The 19,510-nt window shown below is 44.1% G+C and overlaps 2 protein-coding genes across 5 annotated transcripts in view; both read right to left on the bottom strand.

The window, feature by feature from the left end:
* RAPGEF2 (Rap guanine nucleotide exchange factor 2) overlaps nt 1-13,605 on the bottom strand; it is a 179,802-nt gene extending 166,197 nt beyond the window's left edge. For 2 of the 4 annotated variants that reach the window (XM_021396683.1, XM_021396685.1), the window contains exon 1: nt 13,164-13,604. In XM_021396683.1, coding sequence (XP_021252358.1) covers nt 13,164-13,232 — 69 coding nt within the window. In that variant the 5' untranslated portion in view covers nt 13,233-13,604. Of the gene's footprint in view, nt 1-13,163 lie in introns of all 4 variants that reach the window. The other 2 variants (XM_021396687.1, XM_021396684.1) reach the window with 2 other exon arrangements.
* FNIP2 (folliculin interacting protein 2) overlaps nt 16,447-19,510 on the bottom strand; it is a 92,853-nt gene continuing 89,789 nt past the window's right edge. The window contains exon 18 of the mRNA XM_021396695.1: nt 16,447-17,359. The gene's annotated coding sequence lies outside the window, so the exon portion shown is untranslated. The remainder of the gene's footprint in view (nt 17,360-19,510) is intronic.

Raw genomic sequence — 19,510 nt, 5'->3', positions numbered from 1 at the left:
AACATCCTGCTGCCAAACACTGTGGTGCGGCCTGCAGTTCTGTCACTGACTGCAGTAACAGCTCCTCTACAGAGCAACCAACTTGTTCTGTCAGCTACTTACAGTCACTACTTTATCTTCTGGAAAAAAATCATGCATCTATCTTAAGGTAATTCATTCTGACATTTTAGAGAGCATTTAGATACCAAACTAGGATACGAAGTGAATGAAAGTGAATGCAAAAAACATCATCTTCAACATTCAATGCATGGCCTCTCACCTCACTTTACAGCTGCCAGGTCTACTCATTAATCTGAGTACAGAGCTGCTCATCTCTGCATGCAGTCTGACTGCAGTGGAGGCAGCAGGCCAGCTTCTAACAGACACCAGACAGCCTGAAAAGATGCTTACCAGCCTTCTGCACTTTACAGCTGGAAAACAAGGCATAAGAGTTAGTAAGGTTTGAGGGTTTTGTTGTTTTGGGTTTTTTTTTTCCTCTTAGTTGTAGGTCTCTGTTATTTTACAGGGCTAACAATTAGGAAAAAGAGAAAAATACAATGCAGCCTAGTTACTGCGGTGAATATTTAAGAGTGAGAAATAAAAAGTGAAGCTGTAAAAATATACAAGCTCCTTGCCCTCTGCAGACTGTATGGAAAAAGGAGCAGGAGCAGCTCACACACCTGCTGAGCCCTAGCACTCACTATCAAAAGGGCACTTGTTTTTCATCGCATCTTTTATTTAAATACAGAATGCAAAATTGATAACACAAGCAACAGGGCAGCAAAAAGGTTATAAACAGGATGAATGTAGAAAACTATTTTGTTCACAGTACTTTCTTAACAAATGCCACATCTGTTGGAGTAAATTTAAATCAGTCTGGTCAGTACTTCCAAACTGTAACAGCTAAGAGAAGTTTTATGTGCACAAAGCTGGTTCCATAAGACTCTTTCAAACAGTGCTGCACACTGAGAATGAGGTTGTCAAATAGCAACAATTAAACTCACAGATTTGTTTTCTTGAAACCTGTTCAAGGCAACAGACTGCAAAGTCTCTTAAAAGCAAATAGAAAGTACTGAATACAAATCATGTCCATTATAAAAAGTTACAAAGCAGCCAGGTACAGGGACATGAAGTTCACAAGAAGTTCCACTACTGTTGACAGTCCTGATTTTCAAACACAAGTTTACTGCATATGGAAGAACAAAACAATACAAAACCAAGCCAAATGGCCAAACAGTCACTGTAGAGTACATGTCAGTCATTATAACACACTCACAAACAGGAGGAGTCACTGGTCATCAGACTCAGTAAGTACGTAGGTTTAAATGCAAAAAAATAGCAACCACAACAAGAAGACTTGGCAGCAGGGCATTTGCTTAGTTAAAGATTTTTAATTTTGACTTCAATTATAGCTTACTTTTAAATTCCTTAGAGTAATGTCTATTCCTCAAGAGTACTCTAGGGCACTGATTGCCTTAAGTGGTCACACCAGAGATATAGGAGTTCAGTCAGTGCTGCATGAGCAGAACAGCACAAGCTTGAATGACTAAGCAGCACTGTGCAAGAAATTAGCTCAGCATTTAAGACCTTGCACTGAACTCCAGCCACCACAAAAGCAGTTATTTCATCAAAAGCATTCAGTGGACTTCTATCCCACATCTTTACTGCCCTCAGAATTACCACACTCTCTCAGAAGACTGGTTGAAGAAAATGCCTTTTGTTTGTACATGGGGGGGGGGGAGCAAAAACCTCTTCCTAACATAGAATTAGCAAAAAGCCCTATGTATTTCATGACCTTGGGCTCTGCATTCTCATCTCCTCTAATATGGGAGAGACAAAGTGATGTTGGTAGCAAGACCATGCCTCTAAATGGTAGGTCTAAGTATACAGAATGACTGAGCATTTCTCCCATATACATATATATTCCAGCCTAAAATAAAGTCATTACAACTTTCCACTACTTAAAGGGAGCTTATAAACAGAAGGGAAACCAACTTTTTACACTGTATGATAGTGACAGGACAAGGGTTAGGGTTTAAACTAAAAGAGGGGAGATTTACATTAGACATTAGGAGGAAACTCTTTACTCAGAGGGTGGTGAGGCACTGGCACAGCTACCCAAAGAGCTGAGGGTGCCCCAACCCTGGAGGTGCTCAGGGCCAGTCTGGATGGGGCCCCGGGCAGTCTGAGCTGGTGGGGGGCAGCCCTGCCCATGGCAGAGGGGGTTGGGACTGGGTGGGCTTTGAGGTCCGTACCAGCCCAAACCATCCTATGACTCAATGGTCTGAAACTCCACATAGGAAATGAACCCTGCCAAACAGGATAGAGTCCAAGTTCCTATGCCTCCAAACCCCAACCCACACATGGACACTGTTCAAAGCTGTAATGCTTTCCAATAAAGCAGTTAGCGTCTTTTGCATTTTAATCACTTGTATAACTGATATGGACACCAAGAGATGATGAAAAAACAGTTCTGCTTCACTTCCAAAAACAATGTAAGCCACAGTCAGCAGAGCCTGAAACCTGCAGAGCTGAGGATCTGTGCTTCACAGTGGAAAAATACTTTCTGTACAGTTCCTCTTGGGAAGGAGCAGGGAGAGGACATGCCAGAAACCCACAACAAGTAGCAGTTTTGGAGGAAAGCTCACCCTGACTTAGCTTCCAGATAAATCCAAAACAAGACATCCAAAAAATAGAAGGAATCAGAAAGAAATCAAGCAAGATATTGGATAACACTTGTACAAACTTCCCTAAAGCAATGTAGTGCGGAACTAGCTCGTCTTACCAGGACAAGACACTGGCACTGCTACTTCATCTCCTAGCTCTATTTACAACATACTGATTTAGAATCATCTTTTGCTACTATGAGTAAATTAAATGCAAGTCTTTCCACGTGCTCATGCAACTCACAAGGTACTCTAATGCCCAGTCTAACACATTAACTGCACTTAATGCATTATAGTATAGTTTCAGTATTTAATATGAGTATCTCATTTTTACTACCCTTTCAAAGATTTGGCAGAGCTGCCAAGTTCAAGCTGCATATTTCCTACTGCAACTAAGAGCACCATGGAACAGCCAAAGTAGGCATTAATTCATTACATGCAGTTTAAAAAGTCATCTTGGGAACTGCATTTTAGCAGCTGTCTAGCTGCAGAGGTGTCAGCCGCATGCCGGCCTGTCAAATTGTGACAAGCACCTTCTAAAAATAAACAGCTGTGTAAGGGGAAGTAAGCATCATGAAGCTATCACCAAGATAGCTTTTTTGAGGGAAGAAAACAGAAAAAATTATGCAAAAAACCAAAATGCCTTATGAAACTACCTACAGTTAGCTGCAGTGCTACCTCACCTAAGAACTATTTCTAAAGGCCAGGGCAGCCATTAGAGCACCTGTTCCAAACAAACCCCCTTTGTTTAAGAGATGTGTAAGGGAACTCCTGTGCTGAGATGTGGGCCAATGTCAACAGCAGCCTGCCTGGGTATAAACCAGGCTGTGTCTCTGCAAACTGTGCTACTTTCGTCACAGCTGAATGTTCATTTACTGGCCAGCTAAGACAGAATGCATGAAAAGCTTTTTTTTTAAAAAAAAAAAACTTTTCTTTTACATTCACATAGAATATTCATTCACATAAGAACACCAGACCTTAAAAAGCAAAGTTAGTTCATCGGCCCTACACAGTTAAAGGTTTGGCATATGCCAATTCAAATGAGGATGTACTGAGGGTATTTCTACATTTCTTCTACAAGTGGACAGTATTTTCTATAATATACACTGTATAGTACTTCATAAGTAAAGAGGAATTTTCTTCCCACTCCAAAATTAATACACATGAATGAAAGCATTAGCCAAGACCACCTGAGTGTTTCTAAGTATTCTAATAATACAGGAGGTGGTTACTTTAAGGTACAAAATTAAAAACTACCAACAGGGGTTTAGAAAGGGAAAAACCAGAAGTCATTGAATTATTAGGACAGAGATTAAACCGCAGCATGAGGCTAGGTACAAAGAGTAAGAAGGGAGAAATGGAAAAAGGATTCACGTTCCACCTGGGCATTCAGAAATACACCATCTTCCCATGCAGACCAGTAGCATGCTGCCGCAAATCTCAAGATTCTCTGCCCCAGTCACTAAATGCTGCTTTATAAAGCTAACAAAGCATTTTTGTACACCACCACATCCCATACATAACCACTATCTTCCAGAAATATCCAGTTGTCTAGATATTGTTCAGCTACTGAACAGAGACTTATTTAGGATAACTCATAGCAAAAAGCCTTACAAGCTTCTTCAAGAGAATTTAGGAGCAATGTGAGAGCAGTTATCCATCAGTGCCGTGTCTAGCAGAATAAGAGCTAGCAACACTAAAACAAACTGCTACCTCAGACACAGCAGAGATGCAATAAACTCCTCTCCTCCCCCTCTGAAAACCTCTGCATCAATTACTCTTTCCTCAGTGTTGTCGCTCCAAATCATTTTTAACAGCTGAGCTTGAGCTGTGCTGCCATCTGATAGTCATTAAGCAGCCTATGACCAAGGAGCTGGCATGGTCCAAGTAAATCATCACAAATGAAAACAAGACATCAGCCCTAATTAGCGGTTCCCAGCAGCCACAGAGCAGTGCAACAATGCTGGAGACGCCTTTACCCTCACTACAGCCCTCCTGGTCAGCACACGGCTCCACACTGGCATCGCACAGGAAGAGACTCTCAGTTCTCAGAGCAGGGTGCTCACAGACATGATCTCCGACAAATCTGGTGCACTGTCTAGAAGCATATACCGTGCATCGACAGAGAACATGAAATGCAACTCAGACAGAGACGTTCACAATTACCTGTCCATAATTCACAGTGAAAACTGCTTTATTCAGTCTTTACTGACTACTCACTACCTCTGTAGCTGGGAGCATATCCCAGAAAATACTTAGCCATTGCACCAATAAAGAAGAGTTTAATAAATCAGAGCACATAACCAGCACTTACAGCAAACTGGTGCAAAATCTCATTTCTTGTTCCATTGACCATCCTCCATAAACTATAACTCCCATTTTTTTTTTTGTATTCCTTTGAGACTACAGCCAGAGAGGAAGCAATCCAATCAAACTGTGCTTCTTTATACCCTCAGACTTTATTTTATCCACAAGCTAAATGAATATTTTACAAAGGCACAGTATGAAGATAACTTCAATCAATGGGCCATTTACTGCTGCCAGCAGGGAAGTGGCCACTCATTAGCCACCTTTACCAGGAAATCACAACTCACGTCAGTACCAACCAGGTCACTGCATCTTTCAGCATCCAAATGGGGTTGCAAGAAGCCCCACAACATAAGACGTCTCAGCAACACAGTATGCTTCAGCAGCACCAGGCATCCAAAACACCAGAGCCACCACACATCAACAGGCCATGATGCCAAAATGCTGACATAGCTACATAAATAAGGCTGCTCCTTTCCCACCAGCCACTCCACCTTCCTGCAAACCAGTGTGGGCAGCATGCCCTGTTCACACTGGACAGGGGCACTGGTGGTGTCTGCAGGGATGCTGACAGAGGGTACAGAGATCTGCAACAGCATGCGGCCAAGACACGCTCCATCCATTCACAATACAGCTAAATATTTACTGCTGTGTATTCTGATACTCCTTCTGACAAAGCTGAAGCCAGCACAGCCATTCGACTTCCTGCTGGCTGCCCACATGAGTGCGACGTGCTGCTGATCTCGGTGAGATTAATTATTTTGGGACAATGTTCTGTGCAGGTGAAGAGACAGTTTCCTAACAGGATGAAGCACTCATCTCAAAGGCAAAACAGAAACAAGGTAGGGTCTGCATTGTAGGTATGTCCCAACAGATAAGAAACAGAAAAGCGTGCATGTCACTCAACATGCATACCAACAAAAGAAGGTTCCCTTTACACCTTCATTTCCCTCTGAAAGAGCCCCCAGCATCCATTTCTCAGCTGTCTACAGCGCAGCAATGCAAACACAGTCAAGAATGAGTATTAAGCACACAGAGTCTATCAGGCATTAGCATGTTACTCACTCAATACAATGTACACAAAGATAGTGTTGCTAGCCAAGTTTCTTACCATTGCTTTACAGTAATGGGGGAACAAACACCTACCAAGAAGAGTTCTCACAAAGGTTTCCTCTGAGGCTAATGTCCAGTACAGCATACAAAGACAGAAGAGCTCTCTCAAGAACTACCATACCTTGTTCGCATCATTAGTTCAAGAAACAGTCTGATTTTAGAATCATAGGATCTTTTGAGTTGGAAGGGACCCTTAAAGGTCATCTAGACCAACCCCCCTACAACGAACAGGGACACCTAGAGCTACATTAGAATGCTCAGAGCCCTGGCCAGCCTGACCTTGGATGTCTCCAGGGACAGGGCATCCACCACGCCTCTGGGCAATTAGGAATTGCACCAAGAATAAATACTTTGTAATATTCCTTTTTTTTTTTTTTTTAATATACTTGAAGAAAGTGTCTGAAAACAGAGCACTGTACACTCTGTGGAGGTTAGGCTGCTCAGAGTTTCCTACACACAGCCATAAGCATTTACTCTCCACCTTATAACACAAGCCTTCACAATTCTAGTTGCACCAACACCAACATTTGAAGCCATAATCTAAACCACATTATTGCACCACCCAGATCTCAGTGAGAAAAAGCCTCACCCCACCTCCTGGAGTAAGTCATTTCTCTTTTGTTCAGCTAACAAGATTGTATCACTTATCCTGTTTATATTCTGGCCTCACAAACAGGCAGATCAGCACAAATGAGGCAGCAGAAGACATCGGCATGAGAAACAAAGCTCCTAAACAAGCTTTGTCACTAGAAAAATACAATGCACCAGAAAAGATTCCACCTCCTGGTTAAATAAGCCCAATGTCAAACAGAAGGTTCTTCCAACTGTGTTGGTGGTACAGCCTTAGTTTTCCATCAACTGTTTACAAACCACATTTGCATAACATCCTATCTCACTTCCCTAAGTATTTATTTATTTTTTGGTTAATAGGACATGAAGTCTGAATGACTAATTTCAAATGGAAAAGGCTACCAGTAATTTTCCCATCGACTACAGAACAAGCAGAATATTTGCTGGGACACAGGAGTATCCTTAAAAAAATAAGGCAAAAATGTGGAAATCTTGTTATCCAGAAAAATTTTAGTATAGAAAACCTCCTTCATTTTGTCAGTGATCAAAAATAAAGGCAATTCTTTTTTTCCCCCGTGATCACTGAAATATTTAAACTTCATCTTTTTCCTCCAGTGTTTTAATCAGGTAATGATACATATACTGCTCATTATTTAGTCAGAATACTTCAGAACTGCTGAAAACCAGATATTAAATCACTTTTATTCAGGTCAGACAATAGAGAGCCACACAAAGGAATGTATCTACAGATATATGTGCATAACAGAGCTGCACAGAGACTAAACAGCTTATCTCAACTCCAAAACAAAGCCCTAAGAAAAGCTCTGCAATAGAGCTCCTCTCTCTCCTTGCTTTCAAGAGAAGTGGCAAACACCACAAAGTTCTGAAGAAGCAAAGTGGAGCACCACTTCCATTTTGAGACTTACTAAAATGCATCCTTTCACACAAAATATACCCAGCAAATTAAATCTGCAACGCTGGCGGCAGTGAGTAGTGCACAGGCTAGGCTGCCTCTCACAAAGGCTCTTTGTGGAGCTATCTTTCTGCCAGCGCTCCTTTTGAATTCCCAAACAATACCTTGAAAAAATTAGATCTCCTACTGTGGGAAAGTTCCCAAGACACAAGCCAAAATACATTTTCTCATGAAGCCCTCAATGAGGAAGTCAGAATTCCTGCACCAGCCGTTCAGTGTACATATGGTTGTTCTTGAACAACAGCAATAGATCAAGTAGCAGCATCTTGATTTAGGAAAAAAAAACATCAAAATAAAATCAGAGATTCATCAGAATGAGCGAGTAGCTACCATTCATTAATAATTTGAGTAAGTATAAAGACTTTCAAAGACCTGGAATTGAAAAAACAGTAGCTGTTTTTCAAACACTTTAGCTAATCTGCCTTACAATTGGTGTAAAATACACAACATCATCTGAGGAAACATTTAAATCTTTTTCTCTTCTCCCTCCACAGGTACAAAGTGTTTTCTATGACCAGACCATGGAACAATGTGCCTCCCTCCTGAGGGGGAAAACATGATTTTGGGGAAATGCTTGTACACCACTGATCTGTTGCTGCTTCCACAGCAAGAACGAACTAAGCCCTTTCTGCCTTTGCAGCTCAGCTGACAGATTTGCTTCTAGCCAGCTTCAGCATTCACCATGCCCACTGCTACAGCTAAATTGTGAATTTCCAAGTTCAAGATCCCATTTAGCTTGGATTTGTCCAGCTACCCCAGCCACGACCTGCTGATGCAATGAGAAAGCAGGCACATGTTCAGGATAAGGCTTCAGATCAGCTGTTTCTGCCCTGCAGATGAAGGTGCTCTGATTGTGACCAGGGCTTTGCAGGCAGCAGTGAAGCTCAATGCTGCACAACACAGAAATCCACACAAGCACGGAGGAATGGCACTGCTATGGGGTAGGATTAATGCAAAAAAAGTAAAATTAAAAAAAAAAATCAAACTTCTACATTCTTATTGTCAAAACTCTTAGCAACAAAGATGTGAACAGCAATGGAAAACGCATCGTCCTTCAGAAAGGCCTAGAAATAAAGGGATTTTCTGCAGGAACATGCAGACAACTGAGCAGTGTGTTACAGCACGAGTCTTCAGCTTCAGGAAGCACATGGAAATTTATGGTGTAAGTTCTGAATCAGACATTCCTGAACCTTTCTGACAGACCGAGATGAGTGAGGTTTCAAGAAAGAATGTGAGCTAGGCAAGGGCTTGCACTCCAGGTTATCAGGCACAAGAAGGCCCATCGGTAGAGTTACACTTGTTCAGTAGGATATTTTGTTGCAAAATACTATGTAGCTCAAGAGTAAACAGTAAGAGAAAAAGTACAGAATCCCTCTGAAGTAGAAGTGTAACTTATTTCCCTACGAAACACATCCCTTGCTCTGCGGGGTACAGGCCACGCTTTTCCAAATTCTCATTTTGGCTTTTTATTCTCCCAGTAACAGGCTGAAATGTGACAAGAAAAACAACTATGGCCAAGGCACATCTGTGTCCTAACTTCTTCCTGCTATCTGCATCCATCTTCCCAGTTATGACAGAATGACAGAACATCCAGAGTTGGAAGGGATTCCCAAGGGTCATCAAGTCCAACCTCCGGCTCCACACAGTCCACCCAAAATCCAAACCCTATGTCCGAGAGTGGTATCAAGAGCAGTATCCAAATGCTCCTTGAATTCTGGCAGCTTGGGGCCGTGCCCTCTACCCTGGGCAGCCTGTTCCATGCCCACCACCCTCTGGTGCAAACCCTTTCCCTAACCCCCAGCTGCCCCTCCCCTGACACAGCTCCATGCCGCTCCCTTGGGCCCTGTCACTGAGGGCAGAGCTCAGCATTGCCCTCCGCTCCCTGTGAGGAGCTGCAGCCACCATCAGGCCTCCCCTCAGCTCCACTGCTCTGGGCTGAACAGACCAAGTGATTTAGGTTCCAAGTATGGCCCAGACACCAAAAGATAGTGCCAGTTCAGACACTGTTCTGAGGATGCTAACAAATATTCTCACATGCATTTGGCACACACACAAGAAACTTGAATCTACTCCCTTACATTGGACTCACACATGAAGCACTTATCTGCTATGACCCCATTGTTTATTTGCTAAGAGATCACTATAGCAAGGAGGATATATTCATTTCTGGCTTATCTTGGCATTGCACACAGACACACTATCAGTGGCTACAAGTTAAAAATAACACCACTGAAGAACAAGCTGAAAGATTATTTGGAAAAAGCCAAGGTACATCCTATAATTAAACCACTGTTCCTCCCAAGAACTGGAGAAGGGAACATCTGCCCAGCAGTGGCATCCTGCTCCGGTGCCTTCCGACACATGACAACATGCCAGCACCCAGCCCAGGGCACCAACAGCGCTGCCCTTGCCTAAGACAGCCCAGTGTCATGATACCCCTGTGGCTTCTTACTGCTGGACCAAAGCACATCAACAGCTTCCAGAAGGAAACTTGCAGCACCAAACATATATCTAAGGCATACATACATTGAAACTGCCCTTCCTGCAGACATCACTGTGCAGCATGCAAACAGTGAGCCAGTATGTGGAGATTCTGAGGTAGGGAGCTCCTTGCATACCATGTGATGCAAATGAGCTGCTAAGGCAGAGAGGGATTAGCGCTGGTTCTCTTACTGCAAAGAGAAAAGAGCCCTGTCATGGGTTTGTGGGGTTTTTTTTAGGTTAAACTCCTCCAGTACAGAACTGCATGCACTCTGAGGCAGTCTGTGAAGCTAATAGGAAATTTTTTGATAGTTTTGATAGGAGTTAAAGCTATAAAATTTCATATAAGATGACATTTAGAAGAAAAAGAAGTAGATTGCTATTAGTCACAGCTCGAGGGCATAAAACCATTTGTAATTTATGAACATTTAGAAGTTAGATTCCCCAAAGTAGTTAAATTAACTTTGCAGTTCAAGTCTTCAAAGAGAAAACAAATAGTTTAATAAAGCAATTAAAGCGGAGAGCTCTGTTACACAACAGACATACTTAAGTACAGGCTATGTACAGTTCCTTTTTTTTATTTAGAGTTCTAGTCAATGGAGTGTTGAGTTGTAATATGCAGAACTCAGAGAAACTTTTAAACAAGGACACACAGAAGACGGATAGTGCTAAGAACTTCCCAAAGCAGTTGCAGAATTGTTTGCCTTCCAAAAAAAAAAAATCAGTCCTGTCCAAAATTGCAGAGAGGCTTTTGCACTACACACATTCATGCAGCTTAGTTTGCTTTCTCCAACAGATTACATCAGCTCTAACAGTCACTGAAGCCATACCTACACCTAAGTGCTCACTGTGCTGCTGTCACTCCACTCCTTGCTCTGAGCCTGCAGTGAAGACATTTTGCTAAATTGGCAGAGGGCAGAGTAGTAATGTCAGATGCAAATTCACATCTCCCTAATTTGGGAGAAGCTGAGCCCATTGAGTTGGTTAACATGAGCAGGCGGTGAGTATGATACTAACACTGCTGTCATATTATTTCCTGTACTGACATGAAGACAATAAATATATTTTCTCTTCCCAACACTCTGTCAGCTCTCAATGACTTGACCTAATGAGATCCCAAAAGCCAAAAATAACTATCTTCACAAGACAGCAAAGGAACAAAATCACAGGGAGAGGGAAACAGGGACAGTAAAAAGCCACTTTCAGGGAGCAAGAAAAAACAAGGTCCTTGTGTCTTCATGCAGAAACTTCTTTCGTTGTTTTTTTTGTTGGTTTTTTTTTCCCATTTCACTTGATAACTGCATTACAGAGATAGCCGCATTACAGAAATATCACTCATAGCTACATTTCTCTTGAATTCCAATACCACTGTAAGATAAAGCTAAGACTACTTCCAGAGTGGAAAACAAGCACCAGAGGATTGGCCAACAACACAACTGTGGACAGTGGGTTGACAGGAGCAGAGGGCCCTCTCTCTACCGGCTGCACTGGGCAAGCATGCCTGAGCCCCAGCTCCCAGTGCTTGAACAGGCTGCCCAGATAAGTTACAGATGCCCCATTCCTGGGCAGCCTGATCTCACTAGTGGCAGCCCTGCTCACAGCAGGGGGTTGGAGTTCCGTGATCTTTAAGGTCCCTCCCAACCTAAGCCATTCTATGATTCTGATGACACACTCTATTTCCCACCAGCCTGGTCTAATTGTGGCTTCTTTTGGCCAGTCAGCTCTGTGGATTTCAGGGTGGGTTTCTTTTCCTGTGGCAACTGCCACAGCAGGCTTTCAGTCTGCTGATTCTTGAAGTTTTAGCACATTAATGTGGCCCTGGTGTTCCCAATTTAGCTCTGTGCCCTTCACACCAGCTTTGTCCCCGCTTTGCAGCTGATTTCCTCACTGCACCAGTTCTTACTTGTTCATTGCTCTTTTCAGCTGGCCCTTGCAGAGAGCAGGGCCTGGCAGGGCCAAGGCTCCAGCCTGACCTGGCACAGGCTCACAGCTGTCACGGGGAAACGCTGGCTCCCCAAGCTCAGCCTCGTGGCCCCACGACCCGATTGACTGGTTCTTGAGCAACTGGCAGTATCACTCCCCACCTGCAGACGGCCACTACTCTACAATCACCTGGGGCGGGCACCGCACCAAGACTCCCACCCTGGAACAGCCTCAGTGCAGGGGCTCAGCTGCCAGCCTCCCCAAGACACTGCACTTCCAGCGGGCACCAAGGGATCACTCCTGTGCTGAGCGGAGTGACATTTGGAAAGGTCAAACAAGGACAAAGGAACAACTTGAGCTCCAAAAAAAAAAACCACATTCCAGAAGTAGGTTAAAAAAATAATGGGGAGACTAGAAGATGTGTAAAGAAGACAGGCTAAACACAACACCCATGCAGCCAGTGTGCTTTTCCATGGGAGCTTTTGTTTTCTCACACATATTCCACGAGCACAGGAACAAAAATAACATGACCACAATGACGTCTCCCTAGCAGGAGGAATGACTTATGGGTGCAAGCCGAAAGTTAATGTTTCCTCTTTGCCCCCAATTTGAAACCGTCGTCAGCCAATCAGAGGCTTGCCAAAATAATCAGCAAAAACATCTCTTCCTAAAAAACCAGAGTGCAACGGGCTCCCAGGGCGCCGGGAGAGCCTGTGGAAAATCGGGCAGATAGCACCGTAACTCACAGCGAAGTTACTCCTCACTCGCACCGTTAGCCGCGGAGCACGGCGACGGGGGATCAGCGCAAAGCTCATTAGCCCGCAGACAGCTGGCAGCAGCACCCGGCCGGGAGCAGCGGGAGCTCACGCCGAGGCGCTCCCGCGCGCCCCAGCAGCGCCCGCCGCCGGGACGGGCTGCGCGCCCCGCGATGGGGCTCAGCATCAGCGCCGTCCGTCCCGCCGGAAGCACCCCCTGGGCGGCACGTCCCTCCCCAGCCTCAAACCGGGCAGCGGGAGGAAAGTTGCACGCCCTCGTGTCGCGTCGCCTCTCCCCTCCCCTCCCCAGCAGGCAGACCCGCGCCCCGACACCCCAGCCGGCAGCGGGGCCCCCGCCCGCCTCCACGCCCGGGGCGCGGGGAAGGGGCCGCCTACCTGGGGGCTCCGCTCCGCCGGGTTCTTCATCACCGCCTGGCGGAAGCTGTTATCCACGTAGGACGCCATCGCGCCTCGCTCCGCCGGCGCGGCGGCCGCTCCCGCCCGGCTCGGAAGGGAAGGAGGGACGGCGGAGGAGAGGACGGCCGGCCGGCCGCGGCCTGAAGCTACGGCCCGGGGCGAGCGGAGGGAGGCGGCGCAGGGACCCCGGCGGCACTTCGGCTCAGCAGCGCCGCCGCCCGGATTAGGCCGCGGCCGAGCCCCGGTGGCGCGGAGGCGCCCGGTGGCACGGCGGCGCCCGGCGGTGGCTGCACGCTTCCGCTCTACCCGGCGCTGCGCCTTCCGCCGGCCCGCTCCGCCGCATCCCCACGGGCTCCTTCGCCGCCTCCCATCCGAGCTGCTAGGGGCTCCGCGCCCGTCTCGGCGACGGGGAAGTTGCTGGCTCGAGGAGGCGGGACTGGGGCGGGCCGGCCGGGGCGGGGCGGACCGCTGGGGGCTGCCGCCTCCGCACCCCGTGCTTTGTGCGCGGTGTCCGCACAGGCTCGCGCCCACTGCGGCCGCTCCCGGCAGCGCTGGGTCTACCCCTGCCTCGCCCGTCCCAGGCAGCACGGTGACTGCAGGAGCAGCGCCTGAGAGTAGCTGGGGGGGGTCAATGCCTGGGCCCGAGCTGGCTTGCGCCAAAGCAGGGCCGAGCTCAGCCCGGCTGCACGCCAGCCTGCTTGGGAAGCCAGCCCCAAGACTGGGGCTCGTCCCACGTCCATCGTTTGAGAGGCTGAAATCCTAAAAAGGAGAGCTCGATTGTCCCGAGGGATGTACGCCACAAGAGCCATCAGTTTCAGAGAGGCATCCGGTGCACGCAGCCTCCGAGCTGGGTGCCGAAGCCCCACCTGCTGTGTGGGGTGGCCAGCAGCTTTGGCCAGGCCACCTGTTGCCATTCCTCCCATCAACGACCTCCACTGACCCACCAGCTGTCCCCATGCACGTAGGAAGGGAACCAAGGAAGGGAGCTCTGTGGTACCAAACTAGCACCTTTTGGGGCTGCCGAGAGGCACTTTTCTCTCACCTGAGCATGGTCCATAAAGGGCAATAGTCTTGTCTCAGGGCTGGTGCTGTTTGTTACATGACACAAACCCGTCACAAAAGCAGCCCAGCAACACTAAGCATGGAACTGCTATTAAGGTGTCTTTAGTGGCAATGTAAAACTACTGCTGTGTTTGCTTTCATAAACAGCATCTACCTTTCGCTGATACGTATCATACGATGTAAATAATACCAACATTAGGAAATCTGATTGAATTGATTTTCACTCACTGACATGGATTTACACATTTGATCGTAAGTAAGGTCTTGTAACATTTATTTTTATTTCTTTATTTGTGAAAATTTATGGACATTAGTATGAAGAATGTTTTGTTTTGTTTTTTCTTACATGACAATACATTTCCGGTCTCAGGAGACAAAATCTTATGCTTTTAGACACAGATGACCCTCTAACAGACCCTGTCTTCAAACTGTATTCTTCTAAACCTCTTGAAATTCTACATTTTGTTCATCAACAAAGATAACTCTTTGGGCTTATCTTACTCATACGTGTCAGCAAAATATTTTTGCAGCTAATACTGATCATTCTGGGCAGACCACAGGACACAAATAGACAGAGCTCCACATCCCAGCCATATCTTGCTGGATGTTGCTCAGTAGTAGTTTTTATGAGAATTCATTTTTTAACTAACAGATTGAAAATATAATGCCCTTTGCCCTAAAAAAAAAAAAAAAAAAAAAAAAAAAAAAAAAAGTTTTAAGTATTTCTCACATTCATCATCCAGAGAGTATCATTTCTTCAAATTAATCAAGCCTGCAGCTACATGAAAGTGCCAGCTTTTCTGAAGCTCAGCTTACCAACCCAGAGTGCTAAGATTTCCTTTTTTTGTGGGGCATATGTATATGCCGAGTGCCACAGGAATGCGAGGAATGCTCTCCTGGGCTCTTCTCCTCCATCACTTCAGGGCACTGAATATCTCCTGTTACAGACAAGCTTGCCTGACATGTTCCTATCTCTAAATCAAAACACAGCTACCCACTCCATTTTAATACACAATTATCTTTAATTCCAGACCTATTACCTTTAACAGCATAAAGTGGAGTGTTTCACTGTGATTAATTTCTGTTGTGTTAGCTGTTAACAGAATATCTGTGATTCACAATGATACTCAGCTGCAGCTGACACGATTTGGGGAGCTCTGCTTACACTCCGATCAGTGTAACAAACCTTGATGGCTATCAGTGTATGCCAGGGGCCCATCACATGCCTTGCGACTTGTTAGAGATGACAAGGAATGAAAGCTAGAAAATTATGTTCATAAACATTCAACACTTTCTCAACAGTATTTGAGAACATGCTGTACCTGGTTACTCTTTCTTTAGCTTTCTGTAAGCAACACACTGCATTATGCAGATACTCCTCATTTTTTATGTTCTCTGTGGTGGATACAAGTCCGACCCGTGTGATGTTGTTTTTTCTTGCTGATATTATAGTACTTCTTGCACGTGAATAGGAAAAAAACACCAGATAATCATTAAGGTACAGGCTAGGCCTTACTTTTCACACAAACATTTGGTGAAATACAATTTACAATGTCAGATATGTTTTTGCAGCCTTCAAATTCATTGTCTTTCCCGTTTTCTATCTTCAAAAGTAGATCAGTGTTTAACAATACACATATGCATCAGGATCTGCCATTCATTTTGCATTTCATTTTTGGTTACATATACACACTGTATCTACTTAAAAATATAAATGTATAGCTATATAATTATAATTTCAATAAGGAATGTACCATCAGTGAGGATATAAACCCATGGATGTCCTTTTCTCTCCTTTCTCTGGGTAAATTGTCATTTTCTTATATCTACTCAAGATTGCATGGTAGCTGAAGCAAATTCACATGGATGAGTTCCAGTACACAGAACTGCCTGTCTGCTTCCCTGCTCTCTCCTGGCAGCTTCTCTGCAGTCATAAGAAGTTCCTTTCCTAACCACTTGTGTAGGTGGAATGCAAAGGTAAACTGCGGCGTCCATCTGATGGACCATTCCAAGTCTGACCTTGAGAACAAGAGCCATTCCTATTGGACTGAGTAGAATCCAATTTTATTGTATTTTAAGCCAAGGATGAATGATTTCAGGTACAAATAAGGCTAGAACTGGGGGAAGATCAGCTCCTTTGAACAAGCTTATCTTCCAAGAATGCTGTTTCCAATCTTTTGAGATTTATACAAGGATGGGATTATTACCATCGACAACTCCATTTTTTATTGTCTTTTACAACATGAAAAGAATGGTTGATGGTTTTTTACAACATCCTCTAGCTACATGTCTTGTTTTCAACCAGATATCGACAGTGCACAAGCACAGTATATAAGCACCACCCTCTATGTCTGACCTTGGGGTAGGGTAGAAAGATATCAGTGAGTTAACACAGTCCATGCTAGAGTAATTTTTGAACATTTACCATTGCTTTAATGTCCTTTTGCACTTGTGAGGCAGCACAAAATTCAAAATGCTGTTAAAGAGGGCCTGGCTTGTGGCTCTAAACAAAATTTATTCCCCTTGAGAGGAACAAGAGGAGAATTTGTGACTACTATGATGTATTTCATACATTTATTCAGAGTTTACTAGTTTGTTTGGTTACATTTGGGAATCTTTATCATTCAACTTTTGCTGTGGCTGCATCCATCTAAAGCGGCTTTAACTAGTGAGCTTAATACTAGCAGCAGCAGCTCAGGGACCAGCATGAATTAGCTGTCCAAATACTTACAGGGTCTTCTGAGATGAATTCAGGGTCCACACAGCATTCTCTTCAGATTCACAGGTAAAGGAACCTATACAAAGGGAAGGGTGGCTGAAATCTGTCCTGCAGAGAGCACCTTGTGAGCACAGTGATGGATCATGGACCACTATGCCAGATACTGCACGAACACCAAATATATTAACGTGAACTCTTGGAGGTCAAGAATTTCTGAATTTCTGAAGTAAGGTCAGATAGGCTCAGACAAGCTTCATGCATACTTCTGATCACAATGCAGGTGTGTCCATTGTCTCTCAGTCATGGAAGTGCTGTTAGGGTGAGACTGTGAATCTTCTGTCCTGCTTCCTCCACTTAAAGCCCCACTTGGGCTTCAGGACTTCCCCTTCTCATCCTGTGAAAAGAACAACAGTCATAACAATTCCACTTCTTGTGTAAAATATTCTGACAATCAAGTAGCATCTTTTGTCATTATCAAGACATATGTATGAGAACTGCTGAGTCATGGCCTGAACCACTGATTGAGCACCTGGAGGAAAGACCCAGTCAGCCCTGAGAGCACAGGTGAAGGCAATTCACCTGTGTGACCAGAAGGCCTCATTTAAGGGCTGACTACCACTAAGGAAGGGTGTTATTCTGGAGATCCCTCCTTGGTGGAAGCCTTTCCCTGCAAACCCAGAATCTTCTGAAACAAGTGACTCTTTTCTCCCCTTGTAGACTCTTTCTATGGTGCCAGTCCTTCCACCTCTTTTGTAACACCTTTTCCATCACGTTGGTCCTTCTGATTGCTACTTTGTCATGTTAATGCAATGACCAAAAGTCCTAAGTCAGTTCTTGCTGGTAGGCTTGAGAACAGTCTGTCTGCAAGGAGGGAGAGAGGTGCAAATTTTGTTTCTTGAGTTGTTGCCACTGCACAGTGAGAAAAGTAACAGATTGAAACCAGGCCTCTTTGGGATAGGTGACAAATACTGATTGATGTAGGTAAAAACTGCAGTCAAATAGTCATCCACAATCTAATGCAGGCAGGATTAGAATCATAGCAGGATTGGAATCATAGAATCCTTAGAGTTGGAAGGGACCTCTAAGGACCATCTCGTCCAACTCCCCTGCAGTGCACAGGGACAGCGCAGCTAGATCAGGTTGCCCAGGGCCTGATCCAGCCTTGCCTTGAAAGTCTCCAGGGATGGGGATATCAACCACATCACTGAGCATCCTGTTTCAGTGCCTCACCACCCTCACTGTAAAAGATCAGGAGTAATTTCATCTGCTGAAATCTAGTATATCAGTTCTGTGAATTATATGTTCAGTGTCACATACTTTTCAAGTATTATATTTAAGAAGCATCCAAAACAGGGAAAACATACTTTGCTCTTATTCATGTTTTCACCACTGGACAAATTAGAGTTCAAACTTACATTTCAGTGTTTTGTTTTTAAATCAATATATTTCCTGGAAGAAAATGTGTAAGTATTCTCTCTAAAATAACAGTAATTGAGTTGTTTAAGATAATCTTTTGAAGTTCCTACAACGTAAACACTACATGATTGTGCTGAAGTATGAAAAGGGGAAATTGTCTGGAGGCCAATCTAGACAGGATTGCATTTTATTCAAAGCTGGCCAAGTCTTTGAAAGAATTTAACTCAGTATGAGTTAACGGATGAACAATAGATAGCCAGATACTCATTAATATCCAATTATACTGCTTTATATAAAACACCAAAAGTTGACAAAATCAAATCTGTTCTACTAATAGATCATGCATAATGATTAACAAAACATCTAAACCTCTGCAAGGAAAATGAAACATGAAAGAAGTAGGAATTTTATTCCTACACAAAGATGTGAAATATTTGTAAGTGGAAAAATTTGTTGTTAACACAGTTATTAAGCCCTTTCACTGCAATTGTGGTTTTTTTAGTATTAGGATTCTGTACTGATTGACCAATTTTCACTATCAGAAATCTTTTTTAAGACAATCAGTTTTATTATGTACAATTGATGCGTTTGGCTTTTGGTCTATACTCCTTCAAAAAAGGAAGATATATTTATAATTTTTGGCATTACTGCAAGACATTATTTTTTTAAATTAAGTTTACAGTTGGTAACATCTTTCTGTAATGAATTATTGATTAATTATTCCAGATATTGCCTTTCCTCAGTCAGCCACCAAGCATTGTTTACTGTAGTGCTCAATGAGCTCATGTTGGAACTGCTTCTTGGAACAGATCCCTGAATGCCGCATTCCCCTTATGTTTCACCTCTTTACTCTTGTCATCATGTTCTATAGGAATCAGCCACGCTCTTCCCTAATGACTGCAACACACTATGCTGCATCAGGAATATTCTCCAATGTGATACTAACAGCACACATTACAAGAGCATTTTCATTGCTTTCTAATGACCTTTATAAATTATTCCATTGCTTCAAAACTAATAACTGTTGGATGAGTAGTGTGTTTGTGTGGTTCTGCCTTCTTCATCCTTCAGTTACCATTTAGATCTGTTCAAAGCATATGGGGATATGTGGGTGTGGGCTTAAGTGAAT

Source organism: Numida meleagris, chromosome 4 (genome assembly GCF_002078875.1).
Source record: "Numida meleagris isolate 19003 breed g44 Domestic line chromosome 4, NumMel1.0, whole genome shotgun sequence".
Lineage (NCBI taxonomy): Eukaryota > Metazoa > Chordata > Aves > Galliformes > Numididae > Numida > Numida meleagris.
This window is presented reverse-complemented; position numbering and strand designations above follow the sequence as displayed.